This window comes from Triticum aestivum, chromosome 7D, assembly GCF_018294505.1.
Source record: "Triticum aestivum cultivar Chinese Spring chromosome 7D, IWGSC CS RefSeq v2.1, whole genome shotgun sequence".
Taxonomy (NCBI): domain Eukaryota; kingdom Viridiplantae; phylum Streptophyta; class Magnoliopsida; order Poales; family Poaceae; genus Triticum; species Triticum aestivum.
The window spans coordinates 211,978,398-211,997,754 of record NC_057814.1 but is presented as its reverse complement, the minus strand read 5'-3'; the positions used below and the strand labels follow the sequence as shown (position 1 = coordinate 211,997,754).

Sequence of the window (19,357 nt, the reverse complement as noted above, 5' to 3'; positions counted from 1 at the left end):
TGTATATGCAGCCGTATTTCACGATGAAGATTAGTTAATTTTGGCGCGGGAAAGACAAAGCCACGGGGGAAAGGAATCGCTTGGAACTATCGGCCGTGACACGGACTGATGCTCTTGCTAGTCACGGTCGCCACACTTGGTTGGACCTCAGGATCTATGAGTAGCGGCTGCTATGCAAGCTGACAATCCAAGATCAAACAAAATCCACGTATACGAGCATCATGTCAAGCTCAGTAACACTAGAAATACTTGCACCTCCCGCGACATATCACATCAAAACCTCTTCACCTAAGCAATTTTATCGCGTTAGATCGACGGCGACAAGCTCGTTTTCACTTACTTTGCGTTAGACCGACGGCGACAAACTCGCTTTCACATAGGTAATTTTACTCTCTCCGTCTTTATAATATAAGAGCAATATAAGAGCGTATTTGACACTGGTGTATCAGGTTTCAGCCTGGAGATCCTTCGGTGGAATTTGGTCCAGAGCTGAACCAAACAGACGCATCACGTACGAGCAGCCCGTGCTCGCATCCAAGCTCCTCTTGTGTGTGTTCCAATCCATCGCGTCATATGATTGATGAGTTCGTCTGCAGTGGATTTATTCGACTCCCGCTGTCACACGTGGAAACCCCCACCTTTCCCTCCTTGAGCTCCACGCCCACCCCCTTTGCTGCACAATCAATCAAGCGGCGATTCACCTAAAAAACAACAATTGTTTACATCATCTCATCATCCAACTCGCAGGATTAGTGGATCGGCAACGGCGTGCGCTGCTCTATTTTAGTCACCAGCTAGCGAAGAGAAGAGCAGTACATGTCGTACTCCATAGAATCACGCCAAAACACAAGATTGTTGCTCGCTACGTAGAGTACGGTTTGTGTATGTCAGTGTAGCGTGGGAATTGCTAATGCATCATGTGTGGGGTACAATTGCATCCAGGGAACATGCCATTTTGTTATGGACTTTGTCTGGAAATACTCCCTCTGTTTTCTTCTTTTGTTTTTTGACCCGAAAACCGTAGAACTATTGTTCTACGGTATACTCCCTCTGTTTTCTTCTCGATTATATTCCCTCGGAAAAAAAAGTTGGCCATTGGCATGCACATAACTATTTAGATTGTTGCTTAATAACACTGTGAGCAGATTTAATGTAAACAACAATCGGAATTGCTATCTTTTAGACGAATGATTCTTTCGGTTTCAATCAAAAAGAAAAGTTTCTACCCTGCAAAAAAGAGAAAATATTCTCCTATTCTTCTCTTTCTATGTTGGTTTTTGATTTTTTTTTTTGTTTTACTCATTTTCATATTTTGGCTAATACACTTTCAACTTACTAGTTTTGATACAAATTTATTTATTTATTTATTTTGAGTAATACACTCGATGGATTTTGCCTGAAGTTGAATTCTGGTTTTATTTTGTTTCTCTTCTTTCTTCATTTTCGCTTTATGTTTTTGTTTGTTGCTGGTTTCATCAAATGCATATTTGTAGCAATCTGGACATGCACACATATTCTATGATCTTAGCAATCCTAGCAATAAATCTGAACATGCACGCATACTATGATCCTAGCAATCCTAGCAATCAGTCTGGACATGCACACATACTATGATCCTAGAATCAGTATCGACATGCACACGTACTATGATCCTAGAATCAGTCTAGACATGCACACATACTATGACTCTAGCTATTCAAGCAATCAGTCTCGACATGCACACATACTATGATCCTAGTAATTGTAGCTATCCTACGCACAAAGCATTTCAGCTCACAATCTAATCAATCTCAATCTGGAACAAAAACCGGCACTGAGAAAATCCTAATTGCTTAAATTAAATCGAGTTTGCACAATTGAATGTACTTACACCCATAGCCAAAGGAGGAGCCGGTGTCGCCAGGGATGGAGCGGAGACCAATGGCAACGGAAACCCCGACGGGAACAACTGCAATGTGGTCCCTACCACGACGACGGGGACTGCAACCGAACTGCCTGCCCATGCGACGGCTACCGCAGCCCCCCCCCCCCCCCAGCAACTGAAATACCGTCTGCCGCAGTTTCACTGTTGTCGGTGGCCTCGTGTAGATGGGGGAAGGGGCCTTCAACATCCATGTCAACTCAACGAGGGCGAGGTTCGCCTTCGTCACGGAGGCAACCCACTGGTTGTGGTTGCTGCCACCTACATGGCAAGGAGTCGCGCAGCGGGGTGGTGGAGTGCCGGCAAGCATCGGTGCTAATGAAGGAGTGATGAGTGAGGGGTGTGAATGGGGGGCGATGAGGGGAGAGGAGTGGGAAGTAATGGTTTGTCTTCTCTCATGCTTCCCAAGGCATGCAGACAAGGGTCACGCATGGCTCAATGGAGCCTGGCCGAGTGAAAACGAATGATTCGAGCATTTCTACTCAGCTAGACTTGTCGGTGTTTTATGTTTCGTGCGGGCTGGAAATTCGGTTCAACCTAGGCATCCAAACAGGCCAAAACAACGTCTTAGAGCCTCTATGGGGAGCATGCGGGTTACCAAACACACCCTTGGCTTTACTTCTCGTTTTCTTTTGAACTTTGTGTAGTTGTGTAAGAACTATGATGGTGAATGCACTTTTGGGCAATGTGTTTGGCAACAAATAAAATATGATAACCATCAGTTCTTCAAAAAATGCAACTGCAAGATTTAATTTTAAATATTTTGGTAATATGATATAAGCCTCAATATAATAATATATTTAAGTCTCAATCAATTCAGAAAATTGGAAGTTTCATTCCTACGCCTCGATTTACTTGATGTAAACTACATTCTTAAATATCAAGATGTTTAAACATGTGTTGTGTGCGGGATGTCTTATAGGATTCCCATCACTGAATTGAAATTCAGGGCTTCTCAATTCGGTAAAACAAACTTGATGTACCCCCACACAAAACTTCAAAACTTGATGTAAAAGATTCATTAATCCAAAGTTGTACTTAAGGTAGGGGTGCTACACGATGTGAGTCATAGTTTCCCTCTCTTCAGACATTGAAAAGGTCTTCATTTGACAGTGGCTAGACGTTGGTGTCGCTGTCAACGTGGAATAAGGTCTCCTCGTCTTGTCCTCGTTCCGGCGATGCTTCTTCGTATGGTCGTGCGGCATGTGGAAGATGGTGTGTTCTCATATATGATTCTTCGAGGATGGCATTTTCTTTTGCATGTTTATCTCGGCCGCGTCGTCATGCGGAGCGGAGATTGTGGTTGTACGTCTTGGTCTTTCGGCTGTAGTTCCGAGCGATAAAGGTTGCCAAGATTCAGCCTCGTCAAGGAGCATGTAGCGTTCGTGGCAATCTACACGCCCCCTCAGTCGTTTTTTCTCTCTAAAGCGATGATTTGCTACGCAGATCGTGGCCACCGCCGTCTTCCGGTGTACATCGATGACTTCATGTTCACTGCTTTTATAGGTTACTGGATTTGCTCCACTCAGACGGAGGACCAAATGCGGCAACAAGGTTTGCTCACGATGCGTCATCATGGATGTTGAAGAAAGAATACTTTGGCACTCTCAAGTATTTGAATGTATTTTTAATTTATATAAAGGCGTCCTCTATATATGAACTTTGGCCTGTTAGAATTAATCCAAGGCATACCGTTGATCATCTGAGGACCAAGCAATCACACGAGCACGACACCGAGATTTGTTAACGAGGTTCACCGATATGGCTACATCCCCGGGGCCTGACTACGGGCGCTCCTCCCCGTGATACCGTCACAATACCGCACACCAACCACCCGGACGCCGGCACATGCCGCCGGTGAAGGAAATATGCCGTAGAGGCAATAATAAAGTATTATTTATTTCCTTGTATCATGATAAATGTTTATTATTCGTGCTAGAATTGTATTAACCGGAAACATAATACATGTGTGAATATATAGACAAACAGAGTGTCACTAGTATGCCTCTACTTGACTAGCTCGTTAATCAAAGATGGTTATGTTTCCTAGCCATAGACATAAGTTGTCATTTGATTAACGAGATCACCTCATTAGGAGAATGACGTGATTGACTTGACCCATTCTGTTAGCTTAGCACTCGATCGTTTAGTATGTTGCTATTGCTTTCTTCATGACTTATACATGTTCCTATGACTATGAGATTATGCAACTCCCGTTTACCGGAGGAACACTTTGTGTGCTACCAAACGTCACAACGTAAATGGGTGATTATAAAGGTGCTCTACAGGTGTCTCCAAAGGTACTTGTTGGGTTGGCGTATTTCGAGATTAGGATTTGTCACTCCAATTGTCGGAGAGGTATCTCTGGGCCCACTCGGTAATGCACATCACTATAAGCCTTGCAAGCATTGTGACTAATGAGTTAGTTGCGGGATGATGTGTTACGGAACGAGTAAAGAGACTTGCCGGTAACGAGATTGAACTAGGTATCGAGATACCGACGATCAAATCTCGGGCAAGTAACATACCGGTGACAAAGGGAACAACGTATGTTGTTATGCGGTCTGACCGATAAAGATCTTCGTAGAATATGTGGGAGCCAATATGGGCATCCAGGTCCCGCTATTGGTTATTGACCGGAGACGTGTCTCGGTCATGTCTACATAGTTCTCGAACCCGTAGGGTCCGCACGCTTAACGTTACGATGACAGTTTTATTGAGTTTTGATGTACCGAAGGAGTTCGGAGTCCCGGATGAGATCGGGGATATGACGAGGAGTCTCGAAATGGTCGAGACGTAAAAATCGATATATTGGACGACTATATTCGGACTTCGGAAAGGTTCCGAGTGATTCGGGTATTTTTCGGAGTACCGGAGAGTTACGGGAATTCGTATTGGGCCTTAATGGGCCATACGGGAAAGGAGAGAAAGGCCTCAAAAGGTGGCCGCACCCCTCCCCATGGTCTGGTCCGAATTGGACTAGGGAAGGGGGGCGCACCCTTCCTTCTTTCTCCTTCCCCCTTCCCTTCTCCTACTCCCACAAGGAAAGGAGGAGTCCTACTCCCGGTGGGAGTAGGACTCCCCCCTATGGCGCGCCTCTCCCCTTGGCCGGCTGCCTCCCCCTTGCTCCTTTATATACGGGGGCAGGGGGCACCCCAGAGACACAACAATTGATCCTTGAGATCTCTTAGCCGTGTGCGGTGCCCCCCTCCACCATATTACACCTCGATAATACCGTTGCGGAGCTTAGGCGAAGCCCTGCGTCGGTGGAACATCATCATCGTCACCACGCCGTCGTGCTGACGAAACTCTCCCTCAACACTCGGCTGGATCGGAGTTCGAGGGACGTCATCGAGCTGAACGTGTGTAGAACTCGGAGGTGCCGTACGTTCGGTACTTGATCGGTCGGATCGTGAAGACGTACGACTACATCAACCGCGTTGTGATAACGCTTCCGCTGTCGGTCTACGAGGGTACGTGGACAACACTCTCCCCTCTCGTTGCTATGCATCACCATGATCTTGCGTGTGCGTAGGAATTTTTTTGAAATTACTACGTTCCCCAACAGTGGCATCCGAGCCTGGTTTTATGCGTTGATGCTATGCACGAGTAGAACACAAGTGAGTTGTGGGCGATATAAGTCATACTGCTTACCAGCATGTCATACTTTGGTTCAGCGGTATTGTGAGATGAAGCGGCCCGGACCGACATTACGCGTACGCTTACGCGAGACTGGTTTCACCGTTGCGAGCACTCGTTGCTTAAAGGTGACTGGCGGGTGTCTGTCTCTCTCACTTTAGTTGAACCGAGCGTGGCTACGCCCGGTCCTTGCGAAGGTTAAAACAGCACCAACTTGACAAACTATCGTTGTGGTTTTGATGCGTAGGTAAGAACGGTTCTTGCTAAGCCCGTAGCAGCCACGTAAAACTTGCAACAACAAAGTAGAGGACGTCTAACTTGTTTTTGCAGGGCATGTTGTGATGTGATATGGTCAAGACATGATGTGATATAATTTGTTGTATGAGATGATCATGTTTTGTAACCGAGTTATCGGCAACTGGTAGGAGCCATATGGTTGTCGTTTTATTGTATGAAATGCAATCGCCATGTAATAGTTTTACTTTATCACTAAGCGGTAGCGATAGTCGTAAAAGCAATAAGTTGGCGAGACGACAACGATGCTACGATGGAGATCAAGGTGTCGCGCCGGTGACGATGGTGATCATGACGGTGCTTCGGAGATGGAGATCACAAGCACGGTGCTTCGGAGATGGAGATCACAAGCACAAGATGATGATGGCCATATCATATCACTTATATTGATTGCATGTGATGTTAATCCTTTATGCATCTTACCTTGCTTTGTTTGACGGTAGCATTATAAGATGATCCTTCACTAAATTATCAAAGTATAAGTGTTCTCCCTGAGTATGCACCGTTGCGAAAGTTCTTCGTGCTGAGACACCACGTGATGATCGGGTGTGATAGGCTCTACGTTCAAATACAACGGGTGCAAAACAGTTGCACACGCGGAATACTCAGGTTAAACTTGACGAGCCTAGCATATAACAGATATGGCCTCGGAACACGGAGACCGAAAGGTCGAGCGTGAATCATATAGTAGATATGATCAACATAGTGATGTTCACCATTGAAACTACTCCATCTCACGTGATGATCGGACATGGTTTAGTTGATATGGATCACGTGATCACTTAGAGGATTAGAGGGATGTCTATCTAAGTGGGAGTTCTTAAGTAATATGATTAATTGAACTTGAATTTATCATGAACTTAGTACCTGATAGTATTTTGCTTGTCTATGTTAATTGTAGATAGATGGCCCGTGCTGTTGTTCCGTTGAATTTTAATGCGTTTCTTGAGAAAGCAAAGTTGAAAGATGATGGTAGCAATTACACGGACTGGGTCCGTAACTTGAGGATTATCCTCATTGCTGCACAGAAGAATTACGTCCTGGAAGCACCGCTGGGTGCCAGGCCTGCTGCAGGAGCAACACCAGATGTTATGAACGTCTGGCAGAGCAAAGCTGATGACTACTCGATAGTTCAGTGTGCCATGCTTTACGGCTTAGAACCGGGTCTTCAACGACGTTTTGAACGTCATGGAGCATATGAGATGTTCCAGGAGTTGAAGTTAATATTTCAAGCAAATGCCCGAATTGAGAGATATGAAGTCTCCAATAAGTTCTTCAGCTGCAAGATGGAAGAGAATAGTTCTGTCAGTGAGCATATACTCAAAATGTCTGGGTATAACAATCACTTGATTCAACTGGGAGTTAATCTTCCGGATGATAGCGTTATTGACAGAATTCTTCAATCACTGCCACCAAGCTACAAGAGCTTCGTGATGAACTATAATATGCAAGGGATGAGTAAGACAATTCCCGAGCTCTTCGCAATGCTAAAGGCTGCGGAGGTAGAAATCAAAAAGGAGCATCAAGTGTTGATGGTCAATAAGACCACCAGTTTCAAGAAAAAGGGTAAAGGGAAGAAGAAAGGGAACTTCAAGAAGAACAGCAAACAAGTTGCTGCTCAGGAGAAGAAACCCAAGTCTGGACCTAAGCCTGAAACTGAGTGCTTCTACTGCAAGCAAACTGGTCACTGGAAGCGGAACTGCCCAAAGTATTTGGCGGATAAGAAGGATGGCAAGGTGAACAAAGGTATATGTGATATACATGTTATTGATGTGTACCTTACTAATGCTCGCAGTAGCACCTGGGTATTTGATACTGGTTCTGTTGCTAATATTTGCAACTCGAAACAGGGGCTACGGATTAAGCGAAGATTGGCTAAGGACGAGGTGACGATGCGCGTGGGAAATGGTTCCAAAGTCGATGTGATCGCGGTCGGCACGCTACCTCTACATCTACCTTCGGGATTAGTTTTAGACCTAAATAATTGTTATTTGGTGCCAGCGTTGAGCATGAACATTATATCTGGATCTTGTTTGATGCGAGACGGTTATTCATTTAAATCAGAGAATAATGGTTGTTCTATTTATATGAGTAATATCTTTTATGGTCATGCACCCTTGAAGAGTGGTCTATTTTTGTTGAATCTCGATAGTAGTGATACACATATTCATAATATTGAAACCAAAAGATGCAGAGTTGATAATGATAGTGCAACTTATTTGTGGCACTGCCGTTTAGGTCATATCGGTGTAAAGCGCATGAAGAAACTCCATACTGATGGACTTTTGGAACCACTTGATTATGAATCACTTGGTACTTGCGAACCGTGCCTCATGGGCAAGATGACTAAAACACCGTTCTCCGGAACTATGGAGAGAGCAACAGATTTGTTGGAAATCATACATACAGATGTATGTGGTCCGATGAATGTTGAGGCTCGTGGCGGATATCGTTATTTTCTCACCTTCACAGATGATTTAAGCAGATATGGGTATATCTACTTAATGAAACATAAGTCTGAAACATTTGAAAAGTTCAAAGAATTTCAGAGTGAAGTTGAAAATCATCGTAACAAGAAAATAAAGTTTCTACGATCAGATCGTGGAGGAGAATATTTGAGTTACGAGTTTGGTCTACATTTGAAACAATGCGGAATAGTTTCGCAACTCACGCCACCCGGAACACCACAGCGTAATGGTGTGTCCGAACGTCGTAATCGCACTTTACTAGATATGGTGCGATCTATGATGTCTCTTACTGATTTACCGCTATCGTTTTGGGGTTATGCTTTAGAGACGGCTGCATTCACGTTAAATAGGGCACCATCAAAATCCGTTGAGACGACGCCTTATGAACTGTGGTTTGGCAAGAAACCAAAGTTGTCGTTTCTTAAAGTTTGGGGCTGCGATGCTTATGTGAAGAAACTTCAACCTGATAAGCTCGAACCCAAATCGGAGAAATGTGTCTTCATAGGATACCCAAAGGAGACTGTTGGGTATACCTTCTATCACAGATCCGAAGGCAAAACTTTTGTTGCTAAATTCGGAAATTTTCTAGAGAAGGAGTTTCTCTCGAAAGAAGTGAGTGGGAGGAAAGTAGAACTTGATGAGGTAACTATACCTGCTCCCTTATTGGAAAGTAGTTCATCACAGAAACCAGTTTCTGAGACACCTACACCAATTAGTGAGGAAGTTAATGATGATGATCATGAAACTTCAGATCAAGTTATTACTGAACCTCGTAGATCAACCAGAGTAAGATCCGCACCAGAGTGGTACGGTAATCCTGTTCTGGAAGTTATGTTACTAGACCATGACGAACCTACGAACTATGAAGAAGCGATGGTGAGCCCAGATTCCGCAAAATGGCTTGAGGCCATGAAATCTGAGATGGGATCCATGTATGAGAACAAAGTATGGACTTTGGTTGACTTGCCCAATGATCGGCAAGCCATTGAAAATAAATGGATCTTCAAGAAGAAGACTGACGCTGATGGTAATGTTACTGTCTATAAAGCTCGACTTGTTGCGAAAGGTTTTCGACAAGTTCAAGGGATTGACTACGATGAGACCTTCTCACCCGTAGCGATGCTTAAGTCTGTCCGAATCATGTTAGCAATTGCCGCATTTTATGATTATGAAATTTGGCAAATGGATGTCAAAACTGCATTCCTGAATGGATTTCTGGAAGAAGAGTTGTATATGATGCAACCAGAAGGTTTTGTCGATCCAAAGGGAGCTAACAAAGTGTGCAAGCTCCAGCGATCCATTTATGGACTGGTGCAAGCCTCTCGGAGTTGGAATAAACGCTTTGATAGTGTGATCAAAGCATTTGGTTTTATACAGACTTTTGGAGAAGCCTGTATTTACAAGAAAGTGAGTGGGAGCTCTGTAGCATTTCTGATATTATATGTGGATGACATATTACTGATTGGAAATGATATAGAATTTCTGGATAGCATAAAGGGATACTTGAATAAGAGTTTTTCAATGAAAGACCTCGGTGAAGCTGCGTATATATTGGGCATCAAGATCTATAGAGATAGATCAAGACGCTTAATTGGACTTTCACAAAGCACATACCTTGACAAAGTTTTGAAGAAGTTCAAAATGGATCAAGCAAAGAAAGGATTCTTGCCTGTGTTGCAAGGTGTGAAGTTGAGTAAGACTCAATGCCCGACCACTGCAGAAGATAGAGAGAAGATGAAAGATGTCCCCTATGCTTCAGCCATAGGCTCTATCATGTATGCAATGCTGTGTACCAGACCTGATGTATGCCTTGCTATAAGTCTAGCAGGAAGGTACCAAAGTAATCCAGGAGTGGATCACTGGACAGCGGTCAAGAACATCCTGAAATACCTGAAAAGGACTAAGGATATGTTTCTCGTATATGGAGGTGACAAAGAGCTCATCGTAAATGGTTACGTTGATGCAAGCTTTGACACTGATCCGGACGATTCTAAATCGCAAACCGGATACGTATTTACATTGAACGGTGGAGCTGTCAGTTGGTGCAGTTCTAAACAAAGCGTCGTGGCGGGATCTACATGTGAAGCGGAGTACATAGCTGCTTCGGAAGCAGCAAATGAAGGAGTCTGGATGAAGGAGTTCATATCCGATCTAGGTGTCATACCTAGTGCATCGGGTCCTATGAAAATCTTTTGTGACAATACTGGTGCAATTGCCTTGGCAAAGGAATCCAGATTTCACAAGAGAACCAAGCACATCAAAAGACGCTTCAATTCCATCCGGGATTTAGTCCAGGTGGGAGACATAGAAATTTGCAAGATACATACGGATCTGAATGTTGCAGACCCGTTGACTAAGCCTCTTCCACGAGCAAAACATGATCAGCACCAAGGCTCCATGGGTGTAAGAATCATTACTGTGTAATCTAGATTATTGACTCTAGTGCAAGTGGGAGACTGAAGGAAATATGCCCTAGAGGCAATAATAAAGTATTATTTATTTCCTTGTATCATGATAAATGTTTATTATTCATGCTAGAATTGTATTAACCGGAAACATAATACATGTGTGAATATATAGACAAACAGAGTGTCACTAGTATGCCTCTACTTGACTAGCTCGTTAATCAAAGATGGTTATGTTTCCTAGCCATAGACATAAGTTGTCATTTGATTAACGAGATCACCTCATTAGGAGAATGACGTGATTGACTTGACCCATTCCGTTAGCTTAGCACTCGATCGTTTAGTATGTTGCTATTGCTTTCTTCATGACTTATACATGTTCCTATGACTATGAGATTATGCAACTCCCGTTTACCGGAGGAACACTTTGTGTGCTACCAAACGTCACAACGTAAATGGGTGATTATAAAGGTGCTCTACAGGTGTCTCCAAAGGTACTTGTTGGGTTGGCGTATTTCGAGATTAGGATTTGTCACTCCAATTGTCGGAGAGGTATCTCTGGGCCCACTCGGTAATGCACATCACTATAAGCCTTGCAAGCATTGTGACTAATGAGTTAGTTGCGGGATGATGTGTTACGGAACGAGTAAAGAGACTTGCCGGTAACGAGATTGAACTAGGTATCGAGATACCGACGATCAAATCTCGGGCAAGTAACATACCGGTGACAAAGGGAACAACGTATGTTGTTATGCGGTCTGACCGATAAAGATCTTCGTAGAATATGTGGGAGCCAATATGGGCATCCAGGTCCCGCTATTGGTTATTGACCGGAGACGTGTCTCGGTCATGTCTACATAGTTCTCGAACCCGTAGGGTCCGCACGCTTAACGTTACGATGACAGTTTTATTGAGTTTTGATGTACCGAAGGAGTTCGGAGTCCCGGATGAGATCGGGGATATGACGAGGAGTCTCGAAATGGTCGAGACGTAAAAATCGATATATTGGACGACTATATTCGGACTTCGGAAAGGTTCCGAGTGATTCGGGTATTTTTCGGAGTACCGGAGAGTTACGGGAATTCGTATTGGGCCTTAATGGGCCATACGGGAAAGGAGAGAAAGGCCTCAAAAGGTGGCCGCACCCCTCCCCATGGTCTGGTCCGAATTGGACTAGGGAAGGGGGGCGCACCCTTCCTTCTTTCTCCTTCCCCCTTCCCTTCTCCTACTCCCACAAGGAAAGGAGGAGTCCTACTCCCGGTGGGAGTAGGACTCCCCCCTATGGCGCGCCTCTCCCCTTGGCCGGCTGCCTCCCCCTTGCTCCTTTATATACGGGGGCAGGGGGCACCCCAGAGACACAACAATTGATCCTTGAGATCTCTTAGCCGTGTGCGGTGCCCCCCTCCACCATATTACACCTCGATAATACCGTTGCGGAGCTTAGGCGAAGCCCTGCGTCGGTGGAACATCATCATCGTCACCACGCTGTCATGCTGACGAAACTCTCCCTCAACACTCGGCTGGATCGGAGTTCGAGGGACGTCATCGAGCTGAACGTGTGTAGATCTCGGAGGTCGCCGTCGCACTAAAAAAAAACGGTCGGATCGTGAAGACGTACGACTACATCAACCGCGTTGTGATAACGCTTCCGCTGTCGGTCTACGAGGGTACGTGGACAACACTCTCCCCTCTCGTTGCTATGCATCACCATGATCTTGCGTGTGCGTAGGAAATTTTTTGAAATGACTACGTTCCCCAACAGCCGGCTCCCCCTGCGTACCTGTGTTATTATGTTGGCATAGGTTATATCATGTGTCTACCCCCGCTATATATGAGAGGTCTAGGATACAAGTGTCCTACTAGGACACGACTCCATATCCTATCTAAACACAATACTACTCAGAGTTCAACTGTAACCTACCTTGTACACAATATTCGACACAACTCTAACAAACTCCACCTTGGCGAATATTCTCCACCACCTTGAATTTGTCCTGTGTCAAACTTTCATGTACATTGGACTTGAGTTTCTCCCATGAGTACCGCTGCTACTCCAAAGACTCCATGTGACTCCACCTGCAACTTGTAGTCCCTTCTTTTCTTGACCACAGTCAACGCTCGAGAAAATTAAGTCCTTTGTTACTCTAGTTTGTGCTCCCAACTTCCAGAGTATCAGTTTAATGCCATCACACACCGCTCACTGACCTGCGTGAAAGTGAACAACTCACATATTGGGTGTCACACATAAGAGTTACCTGAACTCAACATCATTGCTCATTTCTTTGACCGCCTGTCTGAAACTTAGAAGGAATTTCACCATTTCTCGTAGTCATCCCGAGACAAATTCATAGTTGTCTCACCACATGTATGACCACCAGAGCCCTGGCCCGTTTCCATGTCCCCGTGCATACCGCACGCCTCGTCCTATTACCGCGTCGAGCCTCTGCTGTCCCGGTCGATTCTCCAAGGTCGCGGACCCACACCACTCAACCCCCACTGCAGAGTACCACCGATCATCACCGACCGATGACGAGTTTCACACTTCCATCAGACCACAGGGCTCCAGTCCGAACTGCATGTCACTCGCTTTTCCCCGCTGAAATAGGCTTCGATTCTCTGGATGCTTACACCGTAGCCCCTCAATCCAGCTCCACCTTCAACATGACTCCATGGTAGATGATCAGTCCACCTCGTGCCTCGTCGACTTCAAGCTCCCATGTGCACCATCTTGAATGAACCCCGCACCATAGTCTTGTCGAAGCCACACAAGCCCTTGGGGCATGCGCCACGTGTTTCCACGCCCAGAAGTCGGTCACCATCACCTTCACGCTCCTACGTCGTCGTCTCCGATCCCAGCACCGTCTTCTGTACCAACCGACTCGCGTCGATCCCATCAGACTATCCAGTCCGACCCAGCCGAACTTATCTGACTGCACAACATGCTTCAGACTACACGAGCCTTGTGCGCACATCATCTGCCTTAATTTCTGTTGGGCCATCATGCCAAACAACGCCGTCGTTGCATCCGTACCATACATGATCCACGTATGAAGCAAAGAACTCCAAAGAAATAGCACCCGAAGCCTTCTTATTTGCAGGTAGCAAACCACCTTAGCTATCCTGAACTATTCTTTTCTTCCTTTGCACACTTACTTAATTGAATCCAATTTGGTAGTCATCAAGTCAATGCTCTGATACCATTTGCTAGAATTAATCTAAGGCATACCGTTGATCATCCGAGGACCAGGCAATCACACGAGCACGACACCGAGGTTTGTTAACGAGGTTCACCGATATGGCTACATCCCCCGGGCCTGACTACGGGCGCTCCTCCCCGTGACACCGTCACAATACCGCACACCGGCCACCCGGGCGCCGGCACACGCCGCCGGCTCCCCCTGCGTACCTGCTATTATGTTGGCATAGGTTATAGAGAAAATTCCTTATTTGACACTGTCTTAAAATCTGGTTCCTTATTTGACACTGGAAAAGTTTTTCTTCCCTATTTGACACTAGTCCTAAATTTTATTCCCGATACGACACTTCCGTCCATTTTGAGCCTAGATGACACCTGAAAAGACGATTTTGCCCCTCATGCGGTATGTGTGTGCGCGCGCGTGTGTGCTGTTGCGTGTGTGGGTGCACGCGCACATGTGTGCCGCTGCTGCATGTGCGTGTGCATGTGCGCTGCTGCGTGTGTGTTTGCTACTGCGTGTGTACGTGCGCGCGCGTGTGTGTGCTGTTGCGTGCCTATGTGCTGCCTGCGTGTGTGCTGCTGCTGCGTGTGTGTGTATGTGTGTGTGCTGCGTGCGTGTGTGTTGATGCGTGTGTGTGCGCGTGCATGTGTGTTGCTGCGTGTGTGTGCGTGCACGCGCGCGTGCGTGTTGTTGCGTGTGTGCGCGCGTGCGTGTTGTTGCGTGTGTGTGCGCGTGCGTGTGTGTTGGTGCATGTGTATGTGTTGCTGCATGTGTGCTCCTGCCCTCGTACTGATGCTGCGTGTGTGCGCTATTGGCCCCCACACACATACCACATGAGGGGCAAAAGAGTCTTTTCAGGTGTCATTTAGGCTTAAAATGGACAGAAATGTCGTATAGGGAATAAAATTTAGAACTTGTGTCAAATAGGAAAGAAAAACTTTTCCAGTGTCAAATAAGGATGCAGATTTTAAGACAGTGTCAAATAAGGAATTTTCTCTAGGTTATATCATGTGTCTACCCCGCTATATATGAGAGGCCTAGGATACAAGTGTCATACTAGAACACGACTTCATATCCTATCTAAACACAATACTACTCAGAGTCCAACTGTAGCCTACCTTGTACACAATATTTAACACAACTCTAACATGACCTTTTCAAACAAAAGACGCTGCATGGAAACTCTCTCTAAATATGAAAATAAAAGAACCAGCGAACTGCATGTAATTCAGATGGTTAGATTTTTTATGGTGAAGTCAACCCACTAGGGTTCAATTCCTATACTAGGCATTGGTGATCGCATTTGTTGAATTTATTTCAGGCCTTCCGGCGATGTACGTTCAATGGAAGGAGACGTTTGCGTCAACTATGAAGACGTTTGTGGCGACTTTGTCAATCTTAAAATGATGTGTCAGCTCAGTCTCTCGAGGTGCTCATAGAGATAAGTTGTGCACTCGCGCGTTCTAGGGTTGAACGTATATGCGTATCTATGAGTGTATGTGTCCTTACTGTCTTAAAAAACCCCGAACAGTTAACACTTTTTAAAGAAATAAATACGGAGTAGAAGAGAGCGACGATTTAAAGGGTTTCCCTCCCATCTCTGCCGCTACGCAGCGCTCCTCTTATATCTCGCCTCCAAACCCTCCTCGCCTCTCTCACCATTCCACGCGCGCCCACTATTCTTGGGAGAGTCCAAACTCCCCCCTCCCTCCCCGGCGTACAAACACGCGAGCGCACCCGCCCGTGCCGGCCCATGCCCATGGAGGTCGACCTCGACCGTGCACGCGCTCTGCGCGTTCTCGGCCGAGGCGCCATGGGCACCGTCTTCCTTGTCGAGGCCGACCCGGCGCGGCCCGGCTGCGGCCGCTACGCCCTCAAGGTCTTCGACAAGCGCTCCGCCGGGCCGACCAAGCCCGACGCCGACCGCCGCGCACGGTGGGAGGTGACCCTGCTCTCCCGCCTTGCGCACCCGCACCTGCCGTCCCTCATTGGCACCGCCGAGACGCCCGACCTCCTCGCCTGGGCCGTCCCCTACTGCCCCGGCGGTGACCTGAACGAGCTCCGCTACTCCCTAGCTGACCGTGTCTTCTCTCCGGCCGCCATACGCTTCTACATCGCCGAGACCGTGTCCGCGCTCGCCGACCTCCACGCCTCCGGCATCGTGTACCGCGACCTCAAGCCCGAGAACGTGCTACTCCGAGCCGACGGCCATGTTACCCTCACCGACTTCGACCTGTCGCGCCTCCTCCCGGCCTCTACCTCTTCCCCGTCGACGTCGCCTCCTCCTCAGGTGAAGCCCGTCTTCCACAGCGGCCACCGCCGGACGCGCGCCTCCGCTGCTGGCCACCACGCCAAGCGCGAGCCTTCGTCTGCGGCCGCGTCGACGCCGAAGCTGCAGCAGTTTCAGAACCTGGTTCGTTTCCTGACGCGAAGCAACGGCAGCGCTCCCGAGCTGGCCAAGAAGACCAAGTCGGCGCGCGTGTCCCCGGTGAGCCGGAAGGCCGCATGCTCCGGCGCGGCGTGGGGCAGGTCGTACTCGTTCGTCGGCACGGAGGAGTACGTGGCGCCGGAGGTGGTGAGCGGCGACGGCCACGGGTTCGCCGTCGACTGGTGGGCGGTGGGCGTGCTCGTCTACGAGATGGCGTTCGGCCGCACGCCGTTCAAGGGCAAGAACCGCAAGGAGACGTTCCGGAACGTGTTGCACAGGGAGGTCGAGTTCCCGGGCGACACCCAGCGCCGGATGCCGGAGCTGACCGACCTCATCTCGCGGCTGCTGCAGCGGGATCCCGCGAGGCGGCTCGGGTACGCCTGCGGCGCCGACGAGATCCGGGCGCACCCGTTCTTCGCCGGGATGGCGTGGGACATGCTCGCGGAGGTGACCCGCCCGCCCTACATCCCGCCGCCAGCGGAGGACAACGCAGCCGACGGCGAGGGCTTCGACGTGAGGGACTACTTCAAGAAGCTCCACCAGCCGCAGCCTCCGGAGTCGGGCTCCTCGTCGTCGTCGTCGTCGTCGGACTTCTCGTCGGTGTTCTGACTTGTATAGCTTACGTGGCCGGCCATGTGGTAGTCGATTCGCTCCTCGGTAGATTGCTGTTTCGTAACGAGCGAATGGGGGTGCACTGTGCAGTGCAGGCGTCGAGAACACGGGCGTGATCGGTGTAAATAAATTCGGTGTAACGCTGGTGCAGATGCGGAAGCAATTTTGAGAGGTGCACGGTTCAGTTGAGGGTCCAAGGCCTTTCTTGCTCTGCTTCAGCCATGATGAATTCACGAGGGGGGTCTGATGCAAACTGTGACTTTTGCTAGTACTGCTCCATCTAGTGTGATTGCTGAATCAACTACGAGTAGAATTTCTCTGGTGGTCGTTTACTGGAACCATAGACGTTGATGATACAGTCCGATTCCAAGAGGAAATTAAATCCAGTAGCAGCAACCGTTCGATTCTCGTGGCATTTCTCACGAGTGTCGTTGGTTAGAGCTTAGTATTTGTGATGATATACATTTGGTTCGATCGTACACAATTTTCTTTCTTTTTGTTAGCTCGAGCTGTTGGTTACTGAACCCCATGTGATCCATCACGGTTCCTGCAGGATTTTCAGTTGGCATGCGATTTTTAAATTTGGACCTTCGATTTATCTATCCCCTCTGCATAATTCCAGGCTCTGTACGTGCACGCATGGACAGTATCATTCAATGATCCCTCCTCGTGTAATCAAGGATATCGCAAGGACAAATTGTTTTATCTTTCTTGGCCAAGTACAATCATACGCATTGGGGTTTAAATCGACGGGAATGCTTCAATTGTTTCTTTTTATTTTTAGGATGGAAAGGCTTTCATGGCTAGATTTATTAACTTAGAAAAATCAGGGGGTGAGTTCAACCACCCACATGGTGGATCAGCGCACCCCTGTTGTGCTAAAAAGTGAGCTACCATGTTTGATTTTTTTTGTGGGGGTACTATGTTTGATTATGTATTACAATGTTCAATAAGAACCTTCCCTAAATCATTCAATAAGCTTCGAGATTCCTCCACAATCGGTGCGGCAATCATTTCGTTTCCAGAGTTTGAATTCAGTGATTTTACAACGATCAGATTGTCCATTTGGATGTAGACTGAATTGCATCCAACTCTTAATGCTAGTTTCCATTCGTCAGCAAGAGTCGCAGCTTTCGTCAATACAATATCGGCCACATGCCCAAGCTTTGCAATCGATGCGACAACAAAAGTGCCATGGCAATCTCTGACAACAGCTCCATAAGCCCCTGTGTAATCATCGTCCGAGTATGCGGCACTCAACATTGAGTGTCAGTTGTCCGGATAAGGGCCTCCTCCAGCAATTGAGCCTCGGCGCTGCAGATGGTTCCCTAACACAATTTAATGCCAGTGCTTGTATAGCAACGCATGTGTGCGCCTCATCCTCTGTGACAATCTTGTGACGCTGCCACCAAATGTACCAACTCGAAACATCAAACATCAAACATTTTCATCCATGTATTGCTTCTCATGTGGAGGTTCACACAATAGGAAATCCACTATTTCTGCCCCTGATCTTTCTGTCATACATGTTACCTGCACATGGGATGTGAATATGTTGGAAATACTTCAATTGCTTTATTGCAATTGTAACATTATTACATAAAAGCAAATCATTCACGGGTGCTAAATCCTTAAGCATTGAAATCTATATCTTGCATCTCTCTATCAGTTTGGAGTTTTTGATGAACTAATTGATGCATGCAACTAAATATAGTCTCAAAGCTAAGACATTTTACAAGTTCAAGTCCGACTAATTCACTTTAAATTAAAATAAGTGTAGCATATATCTTTGTCATCCAAAGGTGGAGGGATCCATCCATCAAGTGACGAAGCCCCGGAGGGGGGGGGGGGAGGGAGGGAGCCATGCCCTCCCCATCCCTTCCACAAGGTTGAAATTTTTGCATAGGTACCCATCAAATTTTCTGAGAAATTTGCATAGATACTCTTCAAATTTGTGTCCCCCCCGACCCCACTTTCTTTCCTGGATCTGTCCGTACATCTATCCCGCTCCAGCTATGTACGAGAAGGCTGTGAGATTTATTACCTTCTTTGCGGATTCAAACTCATCCATAAAACTCTTTAGAAAATAGAATGTCAACAAAGGGCTCTAGCATTGGTCTTCGCACATAACTTTCCTCTTTGCGTACCAAATTTTCCCAAGAGTAACACTAACTCGATCATGGCAAAATAAAAGCCATTTATTTGATAAAATACCTTGCATGTTGTTCATGTGCTCCAAGAGACCCTCAAACCGGCTGCAACTGTCCGGACCGCGCGGTCCGGACACGGTTTGGCATCCAACCTGAGCCTGTATCGGCCCGCTGAGCGGTCCGGACGTACTTTTTCTGGCAAACCCCGGACAATAGCCACGTAGGCCTCCGACACCCCTAGCA

At 47.0% G+C, this 19,357-nt stretch overlaps 1 protein-coding gene across 1 annotated transcript; it reads left to right on the top strand.

The window, feature by feature from the left end:
• The first annotated feature begins 15,549 nt into the window (after positions 1-15,549).
• Positions 15,550-17,461, top strand: LOC123165693 (serine/threonine-protein kinase UCN-like). The gene has a single exon (XM_044583387.1). It carries the CDS (start codon positions 15,678-15,680, stop codon positions 16,959-16,961), a length of 1,284 nt encoding a protein of 427 aa, XP_044439322.1. The 5' UTR covers positions 15,550-15,677; the 3' UTR covers positions 16,962-17,461.
• Positions 17,462-19,357: the final 1,896 nt, after the last annotated feature.